This window comes from Tenrec ecaudatus, chromosome 1 (genome assembly GCF_050624435.1).
Source record: "Tenrec ecaudatus isolate mTenEca1 chromosome 1, mTenEca1.hap1, whole genome shotgun sequence".
Classification (NCBI taxonomy): Eukaryota; Metazoa; Chordata; class Mammalia; order Afrosoricida; family Tenrecidae; genus Tenrec; species Tenrec ecaudatus.
The window spans coordinates 14151002-14172034 of record NC_134530.1 but is presented as its reverse complement, the minus strand read 5'-3'; the positions used below and the strand labels follow the sequence as shown (position 1 = coordinate 14172034).

At 36.6% G+C, this 21033-nt stretch overlaps 1 protein-coding gene across 1 annotated transcript; it reads left to right on the top strand.

Moving 5' to 3' along the window:
• Window positions 1–50: 50 nt before the first annotated feature.
• On the top strand, window positions 51–13366 carry LOC142445628 (uncharacterized). Its single transcript, XM_075547583.1, has 4 exons — window positions 51–186; window positions 5003–5129; window positions 7664–7811; window positions 8258–13366. The coding sequence occupies exons 1-4, from the start codon at window positions 109–111 to the stop codon at window positions 9993–9995; spliced, it is 2091 nt and encodes a 696-aa protein (XP_075403698.1). The 5' UTR covers window positions 51–108; the 3' UTR covers window positions 9996–13366.
• The last annotated feature ends 7667 nt before the right edge of the window (window positions 13367–21033 follow it).

Sequence of the window (21033 nt, the reverse complement as noted above, 5' to 3'; positions counted from 1 at the left end):
CATAACAGCAATTGTGAAGATGGCACAGGACCAAACAGTGTTTATTTTTGTTGTTCATAGAGTCACTGCTAGTTGGTGGCACCTAACAGCAGCAGGATTTGTTGTACAATGTTGAATAGGATTGGTGAGTGGGAACATCCTTGTCTGCATCTCGATCTTAGCAGAACAGCATCTACTTTCCTGCTGGTAATTATGATTTTAAATATAATTTTTTGTAGCTGTTTTTTAGTCAAGGGCATTTCTTTTCATTATTTTCCTAGAACTTCTATTCTGAACTGTTATTGGTTTTGTCAAGTGCTCTACATCTATTGATATATTTGTATGGTAATTCTTGTTTAACCTCTTGACAAGATAGATGACTATAATTAATCTTCTAGTGTCAATCCAATACTGTATTCCTAGAATAATTCCCACTTGGTCCTGAGAAATTCTTTTTTTATATACATTGTTGGATTCAATTTCCTGATTTTTTTATTCAGGAGTTTTGCATCTATTTTAATTTTTAAGTGCTGCTAAAAGAAGAAATACCACAAGTGGATAACAGAACAAAAATAAGAATTTATTCTGTTAGCATTTAAGAGGCTAGAAATCTGAATTTGTGGCAATGCATACAGGGGAAGGTTTTTACTCTACCAGTTCTGCAGAAAAATCTTTGCCATCGATCTTCTCCTGGGTCTTAGAGTTTCTCAGTGCAGAAACCCCAGGTCCAAAGAATGTGCTCCATTCTTGATTTTTTTTTTTTCAATGAGAAAGCTCTCTCATCTCTACTCATTTAATCTCTTTTATAGCTCAAAAGAGATTGACTGGAAAATACAACCTAATCCTGTAATTTCTAACTGCTTCTACTCCTTGCCTCAGTATCATAGAGGTAAAGATTTCCAACACACAGGATAGTTACTAAGAGCCCCCGTGGTGTAGTGCAATTCACTACACAATCAGGTGGTTTAAACCACCAGCCACTCCATGAGTGAAAGAAGGCTATCTACTCCAGAAAATATTTGTGCTATCAGAAACCCTAAACATAGTTATATACTGCTCCGTAGTGTCTACTGCTTATCCCTTTACTATGCTGTACTTTCCTAGAACATAAAAATACCACGCATGGAAAAATCCCATTCCATTATCCATTCATTCCATTTTCCCATAAACTTTGTAAAGCCCTCTTGTATATTAAAAATTACTGTCCACAGTCAAAGAACTCGAATCCGTGTTCACTTAGATATTTCTGTTTTATTAACTGCTTTATTTACTCTATGCCATTATTACCTAAATCGATTTTAACAAATGAAGGTAGCCAGTTACATTTCAGAAGGAAAGAAGTTTTGTCTGAGGCACAAGATTGTGCCAGCTGAAGGAGCACCAACTTGTGTGAGTTGAGTAAGATGTGTCCTTTGTCTCATTTTCCTAATATCCAGCAGGACTCCAGATCATCCTTGGTATTAAAGAGACACAGCTGGCATAACAATAAAACTGTGCACATGAACACAGCATTCCTGTGGGCAACATTGAGCATATGATTTGTCTTTTAACTTTACTCAACTGTCAATTGGTTGAAATAATATCTGCTTAAGAGTCATGAGATATGCATGAGCCAGGATGCTGAAAGAGCTTTGCAAAACCATTCACAAACATATGTGCTCATGTACGGATCATTTTGTCATTACTGTATTTCACTATAAGGAGCCTTCCTGGCACTGTGCGACAAACATTGGACTATAAGTTCCAGATTGGCAGGTCAAACCTACTAGCTGCTCCTTGGTAGAAAGATGAGGCTGTAAAGATTTATAGTCTCAGAGACTATAGGGTTGCTATGTGCCAGAATCAACTCAATGGCAGTGGATTTTTAAATATTTTAATATGAATGATAGGGTCCTTGCTAACTTTAGAATATGTAACCTGCAGCATTGAAGACTTGGCTCTAGCTCAAAGTTTGTTGTGACACTGTCATACCAGGATTGATTAGTGATGGCACAGACAACTTACTTCAACACTTTCCTCACAGGAGGAATCTTCTCATTCTAAAGCTAGTCTGTTTTAGCACCCACCCTGCAGTTTCGCAAACCTTTTCTCTCCTTACTGCATGAAATGGGTGTTATTTCACAGAGATCACTCTTACAGATCATGGAATTCCATTGGATATGCAGGTACCCTGTGTGATGGCATCATCGTGCCTACCCCATCACATACACCCCATACAAATACAGTGTATGTGACAGGTTTGGCACCATAATGTACTTAAGCAAACCTGTCACATGTGTAGAGAGCTACTGTGTAGAGAGCAGCTGCTGTGTTGAAAGCGGCCGTATTGGAAGTAAAACACTTCATGAAATATAATTAATGGGTAAATGTAAAATCGTGTACTGTAAAATCATCAACTACTGCAAAAAATAAATATATGTACTATGAGAACTTAATCTGCATGGTGATAGTCTTTTTTATATTCAGCTGTGGTTGATGTGAATACTGCCCCCTTGTGATAGTAACAGGTATGTAAAAAAAAAACAGAATGGTAAATCATGGGAAACTTTAATGAACTGTATTGACTGAACTATGCCATGTATCAGCTTTTGTATTATTAAAGCTATTGTTATATATTATTTTAATTAGCAAACCATCCCATGACAATGAATTGGGTAGAGAAGAATGTTAAGGAAAAAACATATACTTGGGATTTTTTTACAGTATGGATTTCCCTCAATAATTACAGCAAGAATTGAGAAACTGCAATGTGTTATTTGTTGTGAAGTTCTATCAGCCAACAAACTAAAACACCGTTTTGATAGCAGACATCAAGCTTTGTGGGCAAGGATATCAACTATTTTAGAAGCAAAGCTGATGGACTCAAAAATGCCAGACTTGACACTGGTGGCAAGTACCACAAACAAAATGTAGCAGCCATTGAAGCTTCCTATTTGGTAGCACTCAGAATCGCCAGAGCTATGAAACCTCACACACTTGACTGAGGATTTACTGTTGCTAGCAGCCAAAGACATTGTTTGAGTTATAGTTGGAGAAAAATTTGTTACGAAATTGAGTGCAATTTCTTTATCTGACAACACTGTCCACAGAATAGATATGTCTGCTAATATTCTTGATCAGATAATCCAGGAAATGAAATCTGCTCTACTTCCAATATTTAGCACCCAGCTTGATGAATCTGCAGATGTTGCAAACTGTTTACAGTTGTTTTATGTGAGGTATATTAATGATGGCGACTTTGAAGATGAGTTTCTTTTTTGCAAACTTCTTGAAATGACAACTATCACACATGATGTATTTGACACGGTTGGTTCATTTCTGAAAGAGCATAAAACCTCTTAGGAAAGGTTTGTGGCGTCTTCACAGATGGGGATCCAGCTATGCTAGGATGTCAATCTGGATTTCAACATTGGGTACTGACTGAGTCACCAAAAGTCATAGAAACTCCCTGTATGATTCATCGGCAAATGTTAGCAATGACGATACTGCCACAAGAGTTATAAGAAGTAGTGAAGAGCCTCATAAGTTCTGTCAAGTTTGTAAAGGTGAGCAGTTTAAACAGTCAACTATTTTCACAACTGTGCAACAAGTTGGATGCGCCAAATAATGCTCTGCTATTTCACACTGAAGTGAGATGGTTGTTGAGAGGAAACGTTTTAAAACATGTTTTTGAGCTTTGTGATGAACTCAAAAGGTTTTTAAATCAGAAAGCAAGACCCCAGTGTGAAGCACTTTTCAGTGATAAAAGTGAACTGCAGAAAATAGCTTACTTAGTTGCCATCTTGAATGAGTTAACTTTATCACTGCAAGAACCAAATGCAACATGCCTCAATTTGTCTCAGTAGGTAAGAAAATCCGTTTTTATTTATCTAGTCTTTATTTTGTCTCATTCCAAATGAGATTTCAGTTTTGGCCAAAAAAAAGGGGGGGTGAAAATAAAATTTACATGTTGCCTACCTTATCTGCTTTCTTTGAGGAACATGACATTGAACCAGACAAACGCATTATGATGATAATTTCTGTGAAAGAATACATGCACATGCTTGCAGACAAAATTTCATCGTACTTTACCAAATCTACCTGACACTTACAAGAAGCCCATTCACAGTCAAAGTTGAAGATGTTCCTGACACAGCACAAGAGAAGTTCATCGAACTTATTAACAGCGATTTAGCAAGAACTATGATGCCTGTTAAAAAATTCTGGATCACGTGTTTGCAGCCATATCCTGTTCTGAGACTGCATCGTCCTCTTCCATTTGCAGCAACATGTCTTTGTGAAACAGGGTTTTCCAGTTTGTTGGTTACCAAGTCTAAATACAGAAGTCGACTTGTTGTGGAAGATGATCTTCGTTGTGCTCTTGCAAAGACTGCCCCGAGAATTTCTGATCCGGTGAGAAAGATGCTATCTTAACCTTCGCATTGACGTTCACTTTTTATGCTTACTGTCACAAAATGTAGCAATGTAGTTTACTGTTGTTATGTTAAGACTGCAACCCATGCTATATCATGCTTGAAGACAAAATTTCATTTGTCATTAGAAATAAATATTTTACACTATATGATTACGTAGTTTTTGTGATTCATCACTATGCTTTAATTATGTTCACTTTATAACAATGAAAATACATCCTGTATATCAGGTATTTGCATTATGATTTGTAACTAACAAAATGACAGTTATGATGTAGCAACAAAAAATGTTATGATTGGGTGTCACCACAACATGAGGAACTGTTTTGAAGGGCTGCAGCATTAGGAAGGTTGAGAACCACTGGTCTAGACCATAAAGAGAGAGGTTGCAGTTAAACTATGGAGATACTCGATACGCTAGAAGTGAGGAAGAGTATGCTGTTAGTGAAGATGAGAAAAAGGCTGGTGGCTATGCCTTCCGTAGCACACAGATCCTTGTGTCAGACCCCCATAAATGCTCAGTTGTCTGGGACTGTTGGCCTCATCCTTGCTTCTTATACACGTTGGACTACATGGTACCTTGCTGATCCAGAATGTGTGGGATGTTTCAGGACTCAGTGGTCGTGGAGGATGTGGCCGTGGTCTTTAGCCAAGAAGAATGGGCTTTGCTGGATCGTGCTCAGAGGAGACTGTACAGAGATGTGATGATGGAAACCTTCCAAAACCTGGCCTCAATAGGTAAGACAATCCTTTTTTATTTACCTAGTCTTTTTTTGTTGATTTTATCATGTGCTGTTATCTCTTTGGTGAACAAAAGTATTTTACTCTCCAACTTTGCTCCAGCATTTGGGTCTCTAAGGAGTGGTGATAAATTGTTAAATAGGCCAGATCCCTTCGTATATGACATTCACATAGCTTGGCTTTTCCTTGAACATAATGCTCTGTATTAAAGTGGGTTTCTATTTTTTATATGATATTAATGGCCCTGAAGCTTTTAAAATGTTTAAAGTGTAAGTGTTGGCTTCGGGGGTCACTTTTGAGGACTGACAGATTTGTGGTTTGGGACCTTAGAGAGGTTTACAGTGTTCATTACAGGTTTGACATGATTATTTTGGTATGAATAAACTCAACCCCATCTCTCGTAACACATTAAAGACCAGATATTTTTTTTACCAACTTACTGAAATGGCTGTGTATTTTTTTTCGGCTGTTAGGGTTTGTTTTTTTTTTTTGCATTAAACCATAAATGGGTTTACATCTAATCAACTATTATATTTATTTATAACTTTTTAAGGTTTTGAGTATAAAACATCTCACATTATGAAACAATATTTGGCAATGTATGTGGAACATTTACTTTTATGAACTATAATCTTCTTGAGCTGTGACATGTGGTTGCCTGTAATTATGGCCCCTGTAAGAAGTTATGATCCTGGGTTAGCAATAAAGCTGGGCTCTTCTGTTCGCTCCCGAGGTCTCCCCATGAGGACCACCGAGCGGGGCTGAGGTGAGCATGCTACCATGAAAAAAAAAACTATAATCTTCATGAAATTATAAACTTCTTATAAAAATAACATAATCCATATTACTTGAAAAACAGTAAAAATACAGTATATCAAACAAAAAATACATTCTTTGTTCCCCAGTGTTCATTTGTTGATATGTTCATTTTTATACGATGTACTATAGTTACTATATTCTACAAATATACTATACCTAAGGTGACCAGACAGCCCGCTTTTGGCGGGGCAGTCCCAATTTTTAACATTTTTTCCTGTGTCCTGTGGCGTTGTAAAAAAGTCCCGATTTTTTGAAAGAATGCACAACAAGCTAGGGTATATGGTTTTCGGGTGCCATGTGGCTATTTCGCCAGGATATGCGTTTTATCTGTGTGTCCCACTGTACCAATGTTAAAATCTGGTCACCCTTAACTATACCACTGCTTTGAGAAACAAAGACAGTGTGCAAATATTATTCCCTGAAACACTGTGCAAACATTATCCCCTAGCCCTGTGGTTTGATTATTTGTGGAGACCTTACCCTAAACAGTTATACTTATTTCATATATTGTAGTTAGCATAGGACCTATATATAAACCAAGCTTCTTAGTACTTTTTTAATGTATGGTACTTTTTATAGCATTTTTCTCTGTGAAGCAGTATCTTACAAAATTTTCAAATATACCTGGTTTCACTTCTCTTTCCATGGGCAGCACAAACTCTACAGCCTCTGGTAGATTATTTCTTTTTTCCATTGCTTGAAATGAACACAGGTTCATGCTGCTACACAAGTTATCTCGTGATCCATCTGTAACAGATGGCGTGTGAAACACGAGTAAACTCGGGATCCATCCACAATGTGTTAAGAGTCCTCAGAGTGTAAAGTATTTTCACAATGTCAAGGGAATGGTCATTGCTCTGTACGCTCTTCTCTCATGAAATGCATTTCTCCATGAGGAACCTGCCTGTGACACTGATTTGTTTTCCAAGGAAAGGAAGAGATAGATATAATGACAGTGTAGATAAACTCAAATGCTATTATGCTAGGAAGTACCAGAAAAAAAAATTTTTGGAAGGACCATCCTTACTTACATGGAGGAAATTACATTTGAAATGGTCAGCTAAATTCCGTCTTAAAACTATACTGGTTATGCATTAGGCTGCTAATGCATAGTGGTTGTGCATTAGGCTGCTAACTACAAGATCAGCAGTTCGAAAACATCAGCATCTCTACAGGAGAAAGACGAGACTTTCTACTCCCATGGAGTTACAGTCTCGGAACCCAGTCTGTCCTATACGGTCACTCTAAGTCAGAATTGACTAAATGGCAATGAGTACGTGACTGCACAGACACCTGAGCTTACTTTTGTGACTTTAGTGGTCATGGAGACCTTTTACCCCTTTTTAAATGTTACATGCATTTTATATCCAGTATCTTTCTGATTAGCTCTCCCATTTAAACCTATTTATATCACTGTCATAAATAGCAACTATTGTAATGCTGACCTAGGACTAGGCATTGTTTCCCACTGTAGCACATAGGGTTACTATGAATCAGAAATAACTCACCAGCACCTAACAACCACAACATGTCACTGTTACTCCCAGTCCTATGGGAGTATTTACTGAGAAGCTGCTTTTTAATCATTGCCAGAGTGCTGAAACAGTGAAAACAATGATGAAAGTATCTTTGTTCATACCAGCCTTTCCCTGCTAACTATTCTTTTTATTTTTGTTTCATGTTGTGAAACTCAACTTGAATTTTTGGGTCAGTCTCCGATAATCTTAATGATGGGGAAATGTTATCCAGTGAACATATAATGGTGCAGTTCATGACGAATAACACCTGGTCCTTCATGTTAGGAGAAACCTGTGAATCACATGACAATAATCAGCATAAAAGTGAGAGGAGACATTTCAGGTGAGTGTCATTCATATAAGAGGAAACAAGATGGATCTAAGGTGTTCTGACATTAAAATATACATATACAAGGTGTTTCAAAATTGTGTGGAAAATTTGCACTTATTTTCATACAGGTTTTCCACAGATTTTTGAAGGCCTCATAAGTTAAAAAAAAACCCTCATGTAGTTTTAAACATAGCTGTAAAATTGTGTATTCAGAAAATATTAACAGTAATACATTTCATAAATGTGACTGTTAACCATGTAACAAAACATTTCTTGAGTGAAATTATTAAATTACCTCATTATTTTGAAAATTAGTGACATTAATGGTAGTATTTCTGCTAGATGATTTAATCTATAAAATATGAGACCAGTTAGGACAAATTAATGCACGTTCACTATGCTTGGTTATGATGAAATGGGAACAAATATAATTTCAACTTGTTATCTATTTTAAATAGAAGTCATACAGAAGAGAACCTCTTTGAAAGTAATGAAGGCAGTCAGTGTGGGAAAACATTCAGCTGGATTCCAGATCTAACAGTTCTAAAAAGAAATCTTTTTGAAGAAAATCCTTTTGAATGCTTTGAGTATGGAAACACCTTCATGGATCATTCATCATATGACCATCATAACAGATCTCATACCAAATGTAATATATGTCAGTGTAAGGAATGTGGAGAATACAGTGATTGTTCCTCTCGGTTAACCACTCCTATGAGAACTTTTCCTGGAACAAACCCCCATAAATGTAAGGTATGTGGAAAGGATCTGGTTTGTATCTCAACTCTTAAGAGTCCTGTAACAACACTCACTGGTAAGAAACTCTATGAATGTACAGAATGTAGGAAAGATTTCTGTAATGTCTCATCCTTTTGGACACATGTGAGCAATCATAAGCATGAATGTAAAGAATGTCTTAAAATCTATAATTGTCCTTCATCCCTCATTTTAAATAAAAAAATTCATAAAAGAGATAAACATTATATATGTAAAGAATGTGGGAAAGCCTTTAGTGAGGCCTCATCCCTCACTCAACATTTAAGAATTCACAGTGGAGAAAGGCCTTATCAATGTAAGGAATGTGGTAAAGCCTTTAGTCAATCAGCACACCTCACTACACACATAAGAATTCACAATGGGCAGAGGCCATATGAATGTAAGGAATGTGGGAAAGCCTTTAGTCAGGTCTCATCCCTCACTAAGCATATAAGAACTCACAGTGGTGTAAGACCTTATGACTGTAAGGTATGTGGGAAGGCCTTTAGGTGTTCCTCACATCTCATTCAACACTTAAGAATTCACAGTGGAGAGAGACCTTATGAATGTAAAGAATGTGGGAAAGCTTTTCGGTGTTCTTCACACCTCACTAAACACATAAGAACTCACAGTGGAGAAAAGCCTTATAAATGTAAAGAATGTGGGAAAGCCTTTAGTGACTCCTCAGTCCTTACTACACATATAAGAACTCACAGTGGAGTTAGGCCTTATGAATGTAAGCAATGTGGGAAAACATTTTGTCAGGCCTCACAGTTAGCCACACATATAAGAACACACAGTGGAGAGAGACCTTATGAATGTAAAGAATGTGGGAAAGCCTTTAGCGATTCTTCAGCTCTCACTATACATATAAGGACTCATAGTGGAGAGAGACCCTATGAATGTAAGCAATGTGGAAAAGGCTTTATTCATTCCTCAGCCCTCACTACACATATAAGGACTCATAGTGGAGAGAGACCCTATGAATGTAAGGAATGTGGGAAAGCCTTTAGTTGTTCATCACATCTCACTGAGCATGTAAGAACACATAGTGGAGAGAGACCTTATGAATGTAAGGAATGTGGGAAAGCCTTTAGTTGTTCATCACATCTCACTGAACATGTAAGGACTCACAGTGGAGAAAGGCCTTATGAATGTAAGGAGTGTGGGAAAACCTTTGGGAGTTCTTCACACCTCACTAGACATAGGCGAACTCACAGTGGAGAAAAGCCTTATAAGTGTAAGGAATGTGGAAAGGCCTTTAGCGATTCTTCAGCCCTCACTAAACATTTAAGAACTCACAGTGGAGTTAGGCCTTATGAATGTAAGCAATGTGGGAAAGCCTTTAGTCAGACATCACACCTCACTTCACATTTTAAAACTCACAGTAGAGAGACTATTCTCTGTCAAAAGTGGGATGTTTCATTTTTACTTTTATAGTTTCAAAAAGCAAGTTTCCCAAGATCTGGGATTAAAGAAACAATTTTTTCAGTAACAAAGCAATATTAACTTAAGAGGTCATTGGATCTACTTTGTGCCTTTGGAAGAAATGGTAATGTCACTGTAACTGCAGTTTTACTCATCAGTGTTTGTTACTTTATCAGTCTGGTGTAAATTTCACCTTTTGTAGCCTCCCTGGCGGTAATCCCGTGTGGCTCAAGGTAACTATTAACTGTATTGAAGTTTATCATACCTGGAATGTCTACTAGAGCAATTAAAATGAGTAATTTCTTAAGAATTACAGACCTACAATATAAAACAGCAAATTTTATGCAAAACAATGTACTGCTTTGAGTACAAAATTACTGACATAATTAGACCACCAGGGAGGTTAAAGTCTTTGACTATTATAATCAATAAGCTTCAGGGAATAGCATTGAGTAAATATGGTTTGTTTAATTTTTGTGTGTGTGTTATTGATGTAACATACTCTAAGATATACTGATCTTGTATTTGGTATGAGTGTTGTGTTTTATTTCATATCTTATTTTCTTCCATTATTTCCTATTATAAACTAACTATTATACATTTAATAATTAGTAAATTTTCTCTCCAGATAATAATTTTGAGACAGAAAATATTGTTTCTTATTATGCTTTTTCACCTACTGATTCTAGAATCCATTGATAAGTAATATTTATGATTATTGCTATCATTTTTATCAAATGGTAATTTTTATATATTTTAAATACAATCTTACCTTATAGAGTAGCCTACAAATTTTAGTATAGATAATTATTACTTCTGACTACTATTACTGTATTTACCAAATGCTATTTCCTGTTCCAATCATGTCTGCTGTTTGTTCATTGGAATTCTACAAGGAATAATTATGCCAGTATAGACTTACTCATATCATGTATTTTTACCCTTCTCTGTCAAAATTGTCCTGAATTTGGTTATTTAGGAACTCCATCAGATAAAGTTCTGTATATTTTATGACTCCATTATAATTTGTACATTACTATATACTGAAGTTCATTACTTTCTGTCAGTGTTCTAGGTGCATCTTTCCTTTTCCTACCCAAGCCCCCAAATCTGACCTTTCTCTAAAAACCCTACTCCCTTTTGTTGAGAAAATATAAAAACAAAGATTTTGGCATATGTTATACTTACTGACTTCTGGGCCCTAATAGTGGATAGAGTTAGGAAATATATGTGTGTGAGTACAAAGACCTTTTTATTTTTATTGGGGTTTTTTGTATGTATATTATATAAAATTATACCATGTCTGATTCTACTCCAATACCCTAGGAATCATTTGATCTTTTCCTCTTATTTTATACTTTATTCCTTTCTCTGATAGTAGTGCTTTTGGTTCATTAGCCACATGACATCATTTGCTTGAATTTAGAAGATACAGTTAGCAGTTTCATAATTGCTAACTGTGAAGTGCTGAACCTCCTTGCAGAAAGTATTTTGGCTTTTGTTTAAGATTGCCAAGCATCAAAGTGAAGTTGAGGTTAATGAATGATGTCAGTAAGATCAAAGGGATCACCTGGTGGTCTGATCTTAACCTCTTGAGATATAATTTAGCTTATCAGTCAGGGCTGTACAATAAAAGTCTGGAAGTCAGAGCCTTAAGAGAGCTTCCTGCAAGGTGAGAAACATCGATCCATATGGAACACAGCATGTCTTGGGGACACAGAACCTTAACATTGGTTTCCTTCCAGACCCTGCCTTTTAAACTGTTATCATAAGTATAACCTTTTTGTGAAATTATCAGGGTAATTTAAGTAAGGTTTAGAATCAAAAGGAGGGTCATAACTAAGTGGACTTGGGGCCCATGATCTTGAGGCTGGCACTCTAAGGTTTTTAGTTGGAAGCCCAGAATTTTAGGCAGCAAATTAGAATTTTGGAATTGTTCAGACTCTCAAAATTCCAACTAGTGGCTGCCTGTTTTGCAATCTGATGAACCTTTTAACCTGAGCGCTTTGGCCAGGCCCCAGGTGGTTGTAGTCAGGGACACTATTGTGAATGGTGTCAGAACTGAAGAAGGGTAGGAATCCGATATTTCCATGTGGCGCAGATAGCACGTGAAGTGGGATTCTCCTTCATCTGTTAGTGAGAAATTGAAGCCATTCGGCACCATTTGACTCTAAAACTAACGTATCAACTACTATATTACATGAGTGGTAGCATTTCAGAGGGTTTGAAAATGGGTTGAGCCAAACTGATTGATGTCTATGCCTGATGTTATACATGCTTGTAGGGATTCGATGAATAACTTTAAATGGGTAAGCAAATAAGTGAGTACATTTGGGCAATTCAAGGAGGAAAACCTTTCTGCTTCCATACCCATCCACATCTCCATACTCTGCATTTCCTTCAGCTATGGGTTCCCTCCTTCCTTTTTGATCCATCATACCATTAATCATGTACTCTTTCTAACATCTTCAATATTTCCTGTCTCCTATTTCTCCTTAGTAGCATATCTTACCAACCTAATAGAACTGTCTTCTAGTAATGTTTTATCTCTCTTCACGATTAAGCTTCTTTGATGGTATCAACCATCATGTCAGTCAAGAATTTATCTTTTAATAACATTAAGAGTGTATATTTTAGTTACTATACTACTGGCAGCAGAATTTTAATTTTTATTGCATTTAATTGTAATTGCTTAACATTTTTATTTCATCCCTGCAAAATGCATTCACTTGTTTCTTTCATTTTACATTGAGTCTTCTGTAAGTCTACAACATTAGGAGCCCTTCTCTCACCACTCTAAAATTGTCCTGTCCCTGTACTGCCCTGATACTACCCTTTGACCCCCACATGGATTGAATTGTGTCCCCCACAAAATATATGGCAACTTGACTAGACCATGATTCCCACTATTATATATGTATCCCTCTTTTTGTGATGTGACATAATTATTTGTTGTAAAACCTAACCTCTGTGTTAATGAGGCAGTATTGGTGGTAGTTTTATTAGTGAGACAAGATAAAATCTACGTGGTTATGTTGTATCTTGCATTAACCTCTTTTAGTTAAAGAAGAGATTATTGATATAAAAGAGATTAAACAACAGAGCAAAAAGTGGAACCTTAATGTACTAGCAAGAAAGAAAAGCATGGAGTGAAATATGCCTTTGGACACAGGATTTCTACACTATGAATCTCCTAGACCCAGAAGGAGATTGAGTCTATGAAACATGGAGATCTCCAAGAGATTCCAAGTCCACAGATGTTGAAAGGAGACAAAGACTTTTCCCAGAACCAACATAGGAAAAAAGCCTTCCCCTAGGGTTGGTGTCCTGAATTTCGACTTCTAGTCTCTAAACTGTTGGAAAATAAATATTTATTTGTTGAAGATATCCATTTGTGGTACTTGTAGTAGCATTACATAACTAAGGCAGGTATTGGTTGCGCTCTGTCACACTCTTTAAGCTACTTAGTATAGAATTTATGCTTGGGATAGTTTGCTTCTGTTACCCTATGTACCTTTCTCACATAAGACTATCAAACACCTGTAGCAAAAAGTGGAAGATTAAAGTTATAATATACCTGGTTCATCTTGTATCATCAGCACAAAGAACAGGGTTTATCACAAAACATGCAGCCTTTTAATAAATGTGTAGTAACAAATTAAGATAATTAAATAGAAATTTCAGATGACTGGTAAGTTGAATGAAAGAGCAGTCTTGCAGGTAACTGCTAGAGTTCTTTCAATGAAGTAGAATATGCCTTTTTGGGGTAATCCTTCCTTCTTAGATGTGCTTTCTTAAACACCAAAATTTCAGATTAGTTTCAGAAATATGGATTCAACCTGGGTTATAGTAAAAGTTTAAAGCTCTCTTTGAATAACGAAAATCCTCCAAGAGTATTAATGGATCCTAGTTGCTCATCATGGCTGAATCTTATCAAATGGCTGATTTCTGAAAGCAAGTAGTCTAACATGTTCTTTAAGTGTTGTATTCATAGAGCAGATTTACCTGTGTGAACATACATACACCTATCAAATCTATATTCTGCTTCCTAGGAACAAACACAAAATAAGTATAATGCATTTTCTAGGTAGATCTCTTAAATTAAATAATCTAACAAACCACACACACACACCCTGCATTTCAGTACCTGTAAAGATTTGTCCTGCTTCCTCAGCTTTTTTTGCTCCAGGTAAAGATCAAAAATGTTCTTGTCAAAGCCAGCATTCAAGAATAGAATCTATTTATTGCATAATACAGTCAAACGAGCTTTACTGGTTTTCAGAAAACAGTAGTTCTGTGGCTGTAGACCACACAAGCTTATGTGATGTATAATAATGCTGAATTCATAACCAATAGAAATATTTGAAATATCCTGGTTTTTTTTAATTTAGGGGAAAAGGTGATTTTTTAAAATTACACAGATTCTCTAAAAAGATGCCTTTAATGTAAGTTTGCTTCTCTTTTAAATAATGTACACTGGTTGCCGGGAATGTTTCATGAGCTTTCCAAGGAAATAATGTATCTTGATTTCAGAAAAATCATTGGGTCCATGAGAGCATTATATTCATGGCTGAAGGTAGGGTAATCAAGAGTGCCCTGAGAAAGATGAGATGAAATCACTACAGGACTGTAGGTTTTATTATAATCAAGGAATATATGAAAGTCAAACTCTAGGGAAGTGAACACATGTTTTGAACAGAGAATTGTTGATTTCATAGGTATAGAGAACTTTTGGATGACTACAGGTCCATGGAATTGGTTATCTGAAATAGAATGGAGTGGGATATTCCCCCCAGAAATGAAGCTAATGAAACTAGAGGCTGCATAAAAATCCATGCATGCACAGAAGCCACAGAAACATGCAGAATTAAGAGAAAAAGTGAGAATTTGTCAGCTTTTAAAGTCAATTAGTCAAGTAAATGACTAGGAGGGGCAGACAAGATGGAGAGATGCTGTTATAGAAAATGACAAGCAAATTTACAAGGGAATTTACACGTAAGTAGACAGGTTAGTAACACCAAGAGTTACCAGGGATTAAGAACAATTTTAATATCACTCCTGGAATAAAGTACAAAGGGTATGAAAAAAATCAGAATAGTGAACTTTTTTTTAATCCAGAAATTGCCTGGAGAAAGATAGTTGTTTAGACAAAGTGAATTGCCCTCAAACAAGACATCTAGGAATACTAGAATAAAGATTTGCACAATTCAATCCATCTATATTTTCCCTTAACATGAGTTCTTTATCTCCTTTACCTTATCATTTCATTGTTGTCCAACTTTTGTATATCTGTTTTATTCTGTTTACTCTTTTGTACTTATCTTCAGATTTGTGAAATCTACCCACTGCTGTGTATCAAAAGATAGTAAATCCATCTACTTCTAATTTTGTAACTGTACATGTCAGTAAAGAATTTCTAAGTGGTTCTTTTCAAATATAAAACTGGTTAGCCAGAGTAAGAAAAACTATAATAAAAAGATGAGGGGATTGGGGAGGAAGGGGAAAAAATGAGCTGATACCAAGGGCTCAAGTCAAAAGCAAATGTTTTGAGGATGGCAACAAATGTACAAATGTGCTTGACACAATGGATGGATGTATGGATTGTGATAAGAGTTGTACCAGCCCCCAATAAAATGATTTTAAAAGAAAAAGTAAAACTAGAATTTTGTCAATCCTCCTTTCACTTAGTTAGAAACCCCAAATGGTTTCTCTGCTGATTAATACGTGTACCTTAAGTAAAAAAAAATTTTTTTTAATGTTCTATGACCCATAACATTTGTGAAGCGCTGGAGCGAGCAGTGTTCCATTCTGTCATACATAAGGTCACTGTAATTTGATTTACATTAAAGGTGATTGTTGTTAGGTGCAGTTGAATCAATTCCAACTCACACACCCTGTGTACACAGAATGGAATACTCCCCAGTTCCGTGCCAGTTATGTTTGAGCCCATTGTTGCAGCTACTGTGAAGATCTCATCAATGGTCTTCCTTCTACCCCCTTGCAGGACCCAACCTTTAACATTTTTAAAAACATTAAAGCTTGGGTCCTGGATTGTATATGAAACTGGGTCGCATTATCGTCAGTCAACCCAGCCACCACGGACATTAATGGAAATCCCTGAACCAATGAGCAACTTTTAACCTGTAACGTTAAATGTAGCCTGATCTTGAGTTCTTCAGAGCTTCTCTAATCCCACCTTTAGTAATGATGCACTAATTAGTAACAAGTCGAAATGGTTCTCAAATGTATGTCCCTCTGAAACTGCATTTGCTGCTCTCTAAATGTGAGTCAGGGGATGCTTCTCGTCTCTGCCCGGTGCATCTGGCAGAACTCTCATTGGAACAATGGTCTTTTTCTTGGCTGAATAAAACTATCCTTTGATAACATTTAAGTCTGGAGTCTTTTTCCTACCACACTGCCTTTTATCCTCGTGACCATGGTAAGCATAGGTGATTTATATCTGTATGTCTCTTCTGTTGTCTATGCTTGTTCATTCCCTATGTGCCTGATAATTGATTGTTCTGTGATAGACATTAAATACATTAGGGTTTTTTTTTGGTCTAAAAGTTTTAAATACATTTTAAAGTATGAGGGGACTTTAAAAAGTTAGTGGGAAATTTTTATTACTTAGTTTCATTTTCCACAAGCTTTTTGAAGCTCCTCATACACCAATTGTTCATCTATTCATAGTCAAAGATCAACAGTTGCCAATATGTTACATGTTTTTTGTAAAGACATAATTGAAGATACCATTTTCCTTCTTCCAAAGAGGTGGGGCTGTTTGTTTTTTAGTTTTGTCCTGTGGTATTTTTTTCTTCCTCTTTTGCTATGACAGGTGTCTGGACTTGCTACCAGTCTCAGGAACCTTAAAACATCTGCAGTGCAGTGTGCTGTTGATGGTTCTTATAGCCATAGTAAGTTTTTGTTATACTCACCAAATGACCTTTACCTGATGGGCCTGGGTAAGAAGGTATTAGGAGATACTGATTGTATTTTATGATTCAGCTGTAAGTGATTGCCATCCTGATGAGCGTAAAGTGAGCCATCTCTGCAGCAGAGGGTGGGGTCTCACTACCAGTAAGAAAGATGAGCCAGGAGTGGAGAGAATTCTTTGGACCCTGCATCTGGTTTGCTTTTCTCTGCTGACCCACGGGTTCTTGCGGTAGGAATTATGACCTGACATTGATTTCACCTGCTCTACAGTCTTGGTGGTCAGACAGATCCTATAAATGGATGTCTGGATTTTGGATTTGGGGTTTATTTTCCCCCACAATTACATGAGCCACTTTCCTTCATGTTGAGGTTTGGGTGGCCATTGCGGCAAATTGCTGAACCCTGGGATATAAGGAAATATACTAAAGGGAGGGATGGTGATGCAAAACAGGGATAATATAGCAATATAGTATTTTTGAAAAGTTGGACATTCAGCATCAACCTTCTTGGGATTAATCATATTCATTTCTCTTTTAAAAAATCATTTCAGCACATTCAGAGCTTGAGATTCTTTTAGATGACTACCAGCCAGACTTTGAAGTCTGTAGGCTCTATTGCAATGGTTCCCACTAAGGAAACCTGGGTTCCAACTTCTCTCTTTGTATCTGAACTGATTTTTCTAAGCCAGCCTCCATTTGATATAGTTCATCCAAAATGCTTGACCTCTCTCTCTAACTCCATATTCTTCTGAGTTCTATCCAGTAGTTCCTCAGTATCTTATTTCTTAAATACTTTTAGGAAGACATAGCTTGTATCATCCACACTTTTAAAGCTTCTTCAAGGGGAAATTTGACCTCAAATAATGAAATAGAAGTTTCATTTGTCCTTTGAATGTTTATTAAAATTAATGTCAGTCTATAGTTATATCCTTATTGTGATCTTGTAAATAGGTTGGCGGTGATGGTGTGTGCCTTCCAGTTAATTCCTACTCATAGAACTGTCCCATAAGGTTTTCAAGGAAGTAATCTTGACAAAAACAGACTCACTTTGTCCAGTGGAGTAGCTGGTATCGTGAGTTTGAACCACTGACCTTTTGGTGAGCAGCTGAGCTCTTAACCTCTGTGCCACAAAGGCTCCTTCAGATAGATATGTAGATGCATGTGTACATATCTCTCTATAAATAATCTATAAGACTGGGAGGGGGAGGGGAGCTAATCTACCAAACTATATATAATTTAGGAGAGAAAATATTTCAAAGGAAATGAAATTGCTTCAAATCTTTAAAATACCATTTTTTTTCTCTTAAAACATTAATGGAAGTTTGTTCCTAAGATGAACTGGAGATTACTGTATATACTCATGGATAAGCCAAGTTTTTCAGCACATTTTTAATGTAGTTTTTGTGGTAAAATTAGGTGCCTCGGCTGATATTAGGGTCAGCTTATCCTTGAGTATCTATGGAATTCAAGGAGAAATAAATCGCTCAAGGAGAAATAAATCCCTCCGTTGAGTTTCAGAGACTATAAATCTTTACAGGGGTAGACAACTTCATCTTTCTCCCAAGAGGCACTGATGGGTTTAAACCACTGACCTGATAGTTAGCATCTGAGTTTGTACACCACTGTACCAACCAGACCAACACTTGTCTGTCATATTGTCATACTACGGTGCCTTGTTTGTTGCTGTGATGCTGAAAACGATGTCACTTGTATTTCAAATATCAACAGGGCAATCCAAAGAGAACAAGTTTCAGTACAATTCCAGGCTAAGAACATATGGCACAGAAGAAATAGGCTCTTCACTTCAGCAGAATTAGCCACTGAAAATCATATGAGTACCATCAAAACATTGTCATTTACTGAAAACCCAATAAATTGTAGCAGAACATTGTTAGAGATAGTGCCAGAAGATGAGCCCCGCAGATAAAAGGCATTCAAATTATGACTGAGGAAGAAGACTTGCCTTCTCAAAGTAGAGTCAGCCATAATGATATAGAAAAGCCTTCAGGCCCTTCATTGGCTGATGGAGCATGATTTAAAATTAGAAGAAACAGCTGTAAACACCTATTTGAACTTGGAATGTATGAAGTATGAATCTAGGGAAATTGGAAATTATTAAAAATTGGAACATAAAAGCTCAATATTTTAGGCATTACTGAGCTAAAGTAGGTATTGGCCATTTTGGATCAGAAAATCATAATTTACTATGCTGGGAATGACAAGAAAAACACCAATGCATTTATCTTCAAAAGGAACAGTCTGCAATACAATGATGTCTTCTACATACAGGAAAATCCAATCAATACAACTATTATTCAGGTTTATGCACCAACCACTAAGGTTGCAGAAATTGAAGAATTCTACCAATGTTTTCAGTCTAAATTGATTAAGCATACAATCAAGATGCACTGATAATTATTGGCAATTGAAATGCAAAAGTAGGAAACCAAGAAGAAAGAGTAGTTGGAAAACGCACAGCCTCCCAGAATTCCCATATTTTCCAAGGTTACCCACAGTTATATTATGATCCACACAATTGAATGCCTTTGCATAGTCAACAAAACACACGCATCTTTATGGTATTCTCTGCTGTGAGCCAACATTCATTTGACATCAACGATGATATCCTTTGTTCCATGTTCTCTTCAGAATCCGACCTGAACTTCTAGAAGTTCCCTGTCAATGTGCTGCTACAACCATTGTTGGATGATCTTAAGTAAAATTTTACTTGTATGTGATATCAATTATATCATTTGACAGATTCAGCATTCTGTTGGGTCACTTTTCTTTGCATTGGGTATGGATCTCTTCCAGTCAGTTGGCCAGGTAGCAGCCTTCCAAATTACCTGGCATAGACAAGTGAGTGCTTCCAGTGCTTCTTCAGCTTTCTGAAACATTTCAGTGGATATTCTGTCAATTCCTAGAGGATTGTTTTTGACCAATGTGTTCAGTGCAACTTGAACTTCTTCCTTCAGTACTATGGGTTCTTCCTCATATGCTACCTCCTGAAATGGTGGATTGTTGACTAGTTATTTCTGGTACAGTGACTCGGTGTATTCTTTCCATCCTCTCCTGCTTCCTGCACCATTCAGTATTTGAACATAGAATCTTTCAGAACTGCAATAATTCAAGGCCTGAATTTTTTCTTGAGTTCTTTTGGCATCAGATACGCTGTGTGTGTTCTTCCCGTTTGGTTTTCTAAACTAGGTCTTTGCACATTTCGTTATAGCATCTGACCGTGTCTTCTTTAGCTCCTCTTTGAAATTTTCTATTCAGCTCTTTAACTTCATCCTTTCTTCCATTTGCTTTAGGTACTCTAGTATTAGTAGAAAGTTTCAAAATCTCTCCTGACATTCACTTTGATCTTTTCTTTCTCTCCTGTCTTTTTAGTTACCATTAGCTTTCTTCACAAATGATGTTGTTCTTCATGTCCTCCTACAGCTCACCAGGTCTTCTGTCATTAGTATTTAATGTTTCGAATCTGTCCTGAGATGGTCTCGAAATTCAGGTGAAATAGACTCAAGGTTGTATTTGGGCTCCTGTGGACTGGTTTTCATTATCTTCAGCTTTATACGTAACTTACATATAAACAATTGATAATCTGTTGCACAGTTGGCCCTTAGTCTGATTTTAGCTGCTGATATTGAGCTTCTCCAGCGTGTCTTCCCACAGATGTAGTCAATTTGATTTCTGCGTATTCCCTCTGGGTACATCGATGTGTGGAGTCGCCTTTTGTGTTGTTGAAAAAGGTTTTGGCTATGAACAAGCCTTTGGGTTTGCAACATTCTATCATGAGACCTCCAGCTTCATTTCTTCTTCTTTTTCAAATACTTTTATTGGGGGCTCTTTTTTTTTAATAAATCATTTTATTGGGGCTCATACAACTCTTATCACAATCCATACATACATCAATTGAGTAAAGCACCTTATACATTCATTGCTCTCATCATATTCAAAATTCACCTTCCACTTGGGTTCCTGGAATCAGCTATTATTTTTTTTAACAATTTATTAGGAGCTCATACAACTCTTATCACAGTCCATACATATACATACATCAATTGTATAAAGCACATCTGTACATTCTTTGCCCTAATCATTTGTTTTCTTCTCTTTTC

Excerpts from the sequence above, each read along its gene's own strand:
- LOC142445628 (XM_075547583.1), top strand. The coding sequence starts at position 109 with ATGTTGAATAGGATTGGTGAGTGGGAACATCCTTGTCTGCATCTCGAT. Across the intron at positions 5,130-7,663 it reads CCAAAACCTGGCCTCAATAG|TCTCCGATAATCTTAATGAT; the intron begins GTAAGACAATCC and ends TTTTTGGGTCAG. Across the intron at positions 7,812-8,257 it reads AGTGAGAGGAGACATTTCAG|AAGTCATACAGAAGAGAACC; the intron begins GTGAGTGTCATT and ends TATTTTAAATAG.